General features: G+C 47.2%; 1 protein-coding gene across 2 annotated transcripts in view; it reads left to right on the top strand.

Moving 5' to 3' along the window:
* LOC107382320 (arf-GAP with dual PH domain-containing protein 2) overlaps positions 1 to 7,317 on the top strand; it is a 12,920-nt gene extending 5,603 nt beyond the window's left edge. For both annotated transcript variants that reach the window (XM_015954434.3, XM_054751768.2), the window contains 4 exons: positions 5,085 to 5,147; positions 5,230 to 5,307; positions 6,788 to 7,016; positions 7,124 to 7,317. In XM_015954434.3, coding sequence (XP_015809920.3) covers positions 5,085 to 5,147; positions 5,230 to 5,307; positions 6,788 to 7,016; positions 7,124 to 7,152 — 399 coding nt within the window. In that variant the 3' untranslated portion in view covers positions 7,153 to 7,317. The remainder of the gene's footprint in view (positions 1 to 5,084; positions 5,148 to 5,229; positions 5,308 to 6,787; positions 7,017 to 7,123) is intronic.
* Positions 7,318 to 7,373: the final 56 nt, after the last annotated feature.

Below are 7,373 nucleotides of genomic sequence, written 5' to 3'. Positions count from 1 at the left end.
GACTAAACAATGAGGATGACGCTCAGCTAAAATCACATTTACAGTGTACTTTTTAGGACATCAGGCCTCAGGAAAAGATCGCCAGACTTCAGATCAAACGCCTCAGGAGAAGCTTCCTGCAGATGGCGCTGTTGTCAGTTGTTACGATTTTTTTTTTACATCCATCCAAAATAGTTGCAATTGTCACAAACACGTTTCAACACCCTCCCCTTGGGCTGCCACCTTAAGGTTGGTTTATGCTTGACGCGTCCACGAGGTCCGCACGGCTCCGCGCGGAAAAGTTGCGTCATTTTGTGTCATTTTAACAACCACGCCCCTCCACCGCGCCTCTGCACGGCCCAGAATTTCCGCAACGCGCACCTCGGAAAATTTCTAACCACGTGGACGGACGGACGCGGAAAAACATGGCGGACCGGCAAGAAGTAGTATGGCAGAGGTTCGTAAATACAGACATTTGTATGATTCAGCTCTCAAAGATCACCGTGATCAACATGTTGTTAATAATTCTTGGAGAGAAATAGCTCGCACTGTCGGAAAAGACGAGAACGCTGTTAAAAATGCTGAAATGCCATGTTGTAAACAGTAATTTCTACTTCTACTATGGTGTAGTGTTGGATGTTTGCCGTAGAGCTCCATGCTGCCCCTTACAGTTTGGGAGAATATTGGCTCACCGCAGAGACGAGCCGCACGAACTATAAACACTGCGAGTTGCGAAGCGCGTTCCATCCGCGAGCCGCATCACCGCGCGGAAAGTGAATGCATCAAGCATAAACCAAGCTTCACCGTGGTGGAGGGTTTTGAGTGTCCCAGTGATCCTAAGAGCGAGGTTGTCTCAGGCTTTATGCCTCTGGTAGGGTCACCCATGGCAAACAGGTCCTAGGTGAGGGATCAGGCAAAGAGCAGCCAGAAGACCTCTTATGAAGAAAAAAATATATAGAAATTGTGTTCCCTCACCTGGAAGCGGGTCACTGGGATGTCACCTTTCTGGTGGGGAAGGAGCCTGAGTTGGTGTGTGAGGTGTGTGAGGTTGAGAGGTTCCTCTGGCTACGGAACCAGTTTCCTTGAGAGGGGTTGAACACTCTACCACTCTGGAGTTGCTCCCACTGAAAGGCACTGAGCAGGGGTGGGCATACTAGTTGCCCCCCACCTTGGTGTCTGTTTGTTGGGGTTTACCCCAGTGAACGAGAGGGTAGCCTCCCTCCGCCTACGTGTGGGGGGATGGGTTCTGACTGTGGTTTGTGTTTATGCACCAAACTCCAGCTAAGACAAACAACCCTTTTTGGAGACCTTGGAGGGTGCTAGAGAGCACTCCTTCTGCTGACTCTCTCATTCTGCTGACGGTCAACTGACCCTGGTGGTGAGTTGGCTCCGATGGTGGGGGAGGATGCCGGTCAGACCTGGCAGGCCCAAACATATTGTGAGGGTTTGCTGGGAACATCTGGCAGAGTCTCCTGTCAGCAGGAGCTTCAGTTCCCACCTCCGACAGAACTTCCAAAATGTTCCGGGGGAGGCGGGGGACATTGAGTCTAAATGGGCCCTGTTCCGTGCCTCCATTGTTGAGGCAGCCGACCGGAGCTGTAGTCGCAGGATCGTCGGTGCTTGTTGTGGTGGCAACCCCTGAGCCCGCTGGTGGGCACTGGCGGTTAGAGATGCTGTCAAGCTAAATAAAGAGTCCTATCAGGTCTTTTTGGCCTGTGGGCCTCCAGAGGCAGCTGATAAGTACCGGCAGTCCAAGCGGAATGTGGCTCCGGTGGTCGTGGAGACAAAAACCCAGTGGGAGGAGTTTGGTGAGACCATGGAGCAAGACTTCCGCACGACTTCGAGGAGATTCTGGTTCACCATCCGATGCCTCAGGAGAGGAAGGCAGTGCGCTACCAACACTATCTATAGTGGGGAAGGTAAGGTGTGCTTCTGACCTCTACTCGGGATGTTCTGGATCGTGGGCAGCCTGGAAACTTTGGGTTGGACTCTCCAATCTCTGGTGCTGAGGTCACTGAGGTTGTCAAAAAGCTTCTCGGTGGTTAGGCTCTGGGGGTGGATGAGATCAGCCCGGAGTTCCTTAAGGCTTTAGATGTTGTACGGCTGTGTTGGCTGACGTGGCTCCGCAAAATCACGTGGACACCGGGGGCAGTTCCACTGAATTGGCAGATTGGGGTGGTGGTCCCCCCATTTAAAAAGGGGGACTGCAAAGTGTGTTCCAACTACAGAGGGATCACACTCTTGAGCCTCCCTGGTAAGGTCTATTCAGTGGTTCTGGAGAGGAGGGTTTGACGGATTGTGGAACCTCAGATTCAGGAGGAGCAATGTGGTTTTCGTCCTGGCGGTGGAACACTGGACCCGCTCTATACCCTTAGGGGGATCCCGGAGGGTGCGTGGGAGTTCGCCCAACCAGTCTACACGTGTTTTGTGGATTTGGAGAAGGCGTTTGACCGCGTCCCTTTGGGGCCCTTTGGGGGGTACTCCGGGAGTATGGGGTACCAGGCCCTCTGATACGGGCTGTTAGGTCCCTGTATGACCGGTGTCAGAGCTTGGTCAGCATTGCTGGCTGTAAGTCGGGCTCACTTCCAGAGAGAGTTCGACTCCGCCAAGGCTGCCCTTTTTCACTGATTATGTTCATAACCTTTATGGACAGGATTTCTAGGTGCAGCCAAGGTGTTGAGGGGATCTGTTTTGGTAGCCTAAGGATCAGGTCTCTGGTTTTTGCAGATGATGTGGTCCTGTTGGCTTCATCGGACAGTGATATCCAGCTTTGCTGAAGCGGTTTGCAACCAAATGTGAAGCAGCTGGGATGAGAATCAGCTCCTCTAAATCTGAGAACATTTTCTTCTTTTGGAAAAGGGTAGAATGCCTTCTCTGGGTCAGGGATGAGGTCCTGCCCCAAGTGGAGGAGTTTAAGTATCTCGGGGTCTTGTTCACGAGCGAGGGAAAGCTGGAGCGCAAGATCGATAGGCGGATTGGTGCTGCATCTGCAGTGATGCAGGCGTTGTACCGGTCTGTTGAGGGGAAGGGAGAGCTGAGCCAGAAGGCGAAGCTCTCAATTTACCAGTTAATCTACATTCCTACCCTCATCTATGGCCACAAGCTTTGGGTAGTGACCGAAAAAACAAGATTTCAGATAGAAGCAGCCATAATGAGTTTTCTCCAAAGGATGGCTGGGGTTTCCCTTAAAGATAGGGAGAGAAGCTCGGTCATCCAGGAGGGGCTCGGAGTAGACCCTCTGCTCCTCCACGTCGAGGAGCCAGTTGAGGTGACTTGGACATCTGATTAGGATGCCTCCCAGGCACGTCCAACCCTGAGTCTTGCAGGCTGGTGCTGGTGCACCGTAACAAGGTATTCTGCAGGCTGTTGGGATATGTTTGTAACATGTTTAATTAAAATGAAGAAAAAATAAAAAGAATTGCTAACTGAGTCACATCCATCTGACAGACCTTTTAGTCTGACGTCAGCTGTGAAACCTTCTGAGCTGTGGCCATCTTTGTGTTTCCTAAGGCTAGTCATGGGTAGATCTGCATGTGATGGGTAGTTTCTGAAGGTTTCATTAACGTCTGTCTGTGAGTCGTGAGATCCATCCATCTGTCCATTGTCCGAACCCCCTTTGTCCACTTAGGGTTGCGGGAGGGCTGGTGCCTATCTCCAGCGGTCAATGAGCAATCACGCGGGGTACACCCTGGACAGAGAGCCAGTCCATCGCAGGGCAACACAGAGACACACAGGACAAACAATCATGCACACACACACTCACACCTAAGGACAATTTAGACAGACCAATCAACCTAACAGTCATGTTTTTGGACTGTGGGAGGAAGCCGGAGTACCCGGAGAGAACCCACACATGCACAGGTAGAACATGCAGGGTTGTGAGATATTTTATGAAATCAAACAGGCGAAAACATCATGGTCCACATTTGGCCTTTTAGCCCAATATGGGCAATAATTTTTAAATATGCTTAGATCAGACTGGTCCTAATGCGACTATCTCAGAAGTTGTCTCCATTTCTCTATAAACTGAGGCCGAGAGTTTACTAGTATAGATTGTGAACAGAATCCCACTTTAAATAATCTGAACTAGCACTTTCATTCTGTCACAGTGAGGGCAGGAGGTTAGGACGCAAAATGCAGAATCCCCAGAATGACTCAAAGCAGGAGAGGTTTGAGAGAATACTACCTTTATTTTAAAGGCGGGTGCGCCAAAGTCCACAAAACAAACCCGACTTAATATCAAACTCGCAGAACGAACGAACAAACAGACAGAAGCTCACTAATGAGGACGAACTAGGGTAACTAGAGGAGGACAGAACACGCTGACAATTACAATGAACCAACACAATACTGAGACGCAGACAGGGTTATATACACAGAGGGGAGCAATCAGGGAAACAGGAAGCAGGTGCGTGAGAGGTGAAGGGATCAGGTGAGACTAATTAGCTGAGTGGGGAAAACTTACTAGGTAAAATAAATCTACAGAGAAACTACAGATAAGTGAATGCCTAAAACCTGAAAACAAGACAATCATAAGAAAAACAGGGATGGGATTTCTAAATCTGAAAACCCTACGGTGAAACCTGGAGTGGGCTGGGGAACACAATGGGACACAAGAGGAGAACCCGGAGTGAGAACAGGAGGAGGCTGGGGACAGAGGGACACAGAACATGACACATTCTGCTATTAGAACTGGTTTCTGCATAGTTATCATGTGACTTTTACCACTTTTTGCTACATTTTAAACATGTTTCAGTCACTTCAGACTTGGTTTCTGCCATCCCAGTACAGCTGAAATGGAAACCGTTGTTTTAATCGGACCTGGTTAAGCACATCACCATAAAAACTAGATTTAAATCTAGGTGAAGAGATTACATTACACCAAGGCAATATGGAGTTTATCATCAAACATGGATTCATTTAATGCCTTATTTCAATCTTCAGTTTAAATAAAAATTTCTGCTTTTGTCTTGAAAATTTTTAAAAATTGAATAAAAAGACTGTTAAAAGTGATATTGTGTAAATCCGGACTGAATATATTTGACTGTAAAAGCGGTTTGCACAGATGTTTTCCAATGTGTTAATATTGTTTTTATTTATCACAGTTAATCCCTCAGATTCAGGCACATTGCCTGAAGGAAGGCTACATGGAGAAAACCGGCCCAACGGTCCGTTCTCACGAACTCTTTTTTCCAAGTTATTTGGACTCATTCTTCAAATAATCCAGATTGTTGTTGGTTTGCATTTCAGCAACGAGAGGCATTCAAGAAGAGGTGGTTCACACTTTTCTCAACCAACAGAAAGCTTCTGTATTTCAAGTCTCCTCTGGTAAAGAAAAATAACAGAAAGCGTGGCAAAAACATGGTTTTGAAATATAACTAACGCAACAGGGCAAATAAGCATTTGGCAGCCACCGAATGTGCGAGCTGTCCATGGAAAAAGATGACAGGTCTGTGATTATTACCGCAGGTTCACTTCAACTGTGAGACACAATATAGAAAAAATAGGATTTTAGAAGATTTCCTAGTTTAATCAACTAAAATCCTTCACTTCCCGTCCCTTCCCTGTCACTACCGGCGTCCCCCAAGGCTCTGTTCTCGGTCCACTTCTTTTCATCACTTACCTTCTTCCCCTGAGAAATATTTTCCGTAAATTTGACATCCATTTTCATTGTTACGCGGATGACACCCAGCTCTATGTATTCTCCAAACCCTCCTCTTCACTTCCTCCTTCCTCCCTCACCAGTTGTTTATCTGAAATCAAAGACTGGTTCACATCAAACTTTCTCAAACTTAACAGTGATAAAACAGAAATGTTACTTGTCGGCACTAAATCTTTACTATCCAAAATCCACAGCTTTACACTTCCTGTCGACAACTCCTTAGTTTCCCCCTCCCCTCAGGTCAAGAGTCTGGGTGTCATCCTTGACTCCTCACTATCCTTCCAGTCCCACATAAACAATATTACCCGGTCTGCCTACTTCCATCTACGTAACATTAACCGCCTACGCCCCTCTCTCACTACTCACTCGGTCGCCATCCTTGTCCACAGCCTCATCACTTCCCGTATTGACTACTGCAACGCTCTTCTCTTTGGTCTTCCTCACAAATCCCTCCATAAACTCCAACTTCTCCAGAACTCGGCAGCCCGCATCATTTCCAGAGCTCCCTCCTTCCACCACATCACCCCTGTTCTTCAGCAGCTCCACTGGCTCCCAGTCACTTCCAGAATCCAATTCAAAATTCTGCTATATACATTCAAAGCCATCCATAACCTAGCTCCACCATACCTCTCAGACATCCTTCATCCTTCAACCTCCACCCGTTCCCTCAGGTCCTCCTCCTCCATTCACCTCTCTGTCCCACCTTTCCGTCTGGTCACTATGGGGAGCAGGGCCTTCAGTCGCTCTGCTCCCCAGCTCTGGAAACTCACTCCCTCCTGACCTCCATAACATTGATTCCCTCACTCTCTTTAAAACCAGACTCAAACCCCATCTGTTCCATCTAGCATTTCAATAGTTACTCTCTTTGCTCCAATCTATCTGTTTGTTTTATGCTGTTTTATCTTTTATTGTTGTGTATTTTATCTCTGTCTGTAAAGTGTCCTTGAGTGTTCAGAAAGGCGCTGTTGAAATAAAATGTATTATTATTTTTTTTTCTTTACATTCTGTCTCTCACGGTTCAAATGGACCTTTGGTGAAAATTACAGTCCTCTCATCTGCATAAGTGGGACAGCTTTCACAATTAGTGGCTGCCGAATACTTTTTTGCCCCTCTGGATAAGCTCATTTCCATTTTGCTGTCTGTCAGGATGCTACGGATCTGGGATCTGTGTTCATCGGCTCAGAGAACCACGGTTATTCTGTGTCAGAGAGCTGTGGCCGGAACATGAGGTCGGGGCGGTGGCACTGTGGAATCACGCTGGAGACTCCAGGAAGGCAGTTTGTGTTCATGTGTGAGCAGGAGCAGGAGAGGAAGGAGTGGATGGAAGCCTTCAGAGCAATCATCTCACAACCCATGACTCCAGAGGATTACTCCAGTATGGTGATGCTGTTACCATGGAGATGATGCACACAATATTCTTGTGAATTTAAGCTCAAATACCAACACTGACTGACCGTTTTCTTCCTTTTTTTATTTTTGTAGATGAAGCCACTTTGACACGAGGAAAATGACGTTTTCACTGGACTGAAGTCACTGTGGAGGCGGGGTTGTGTTTCTATAAGAGCATCGCAGGCAGCATCCTCTACATTTATATTATTGTTTTTATTTAATATCATGATGGTGAGTCATAAAGGCATTGTGTATTTAACAAAATGTTGTATTTATTAAAATGTGGGCTTTAATTTTAGAGAGGATTTTATACATGTCTCTTTGAGTGATCTGTCTTCATTGT

Source organism: Nothobranchius furzeri, chromosome 7, assembly GCF_043380555.1.
Source record: "Nothobranchius furzeri strain GRZ-AD chromosome 7, NfurGRZ-RIMD1, whole genome shotgun sequence".
In the NCBI taxonomy this organism is placed as follows: Eukaryota; Metazoa; Chordata; class Actinopteri; order Cyprinodontiformes; family Nothobranchiidae; genus Nothobranchius; species Nothobranchius furzeri.
The sequence above is the reverse complement of the archived record's forward strand: the minus strand, read 5'-3'. Positions and strand labels throughout refer to the sequence as shown.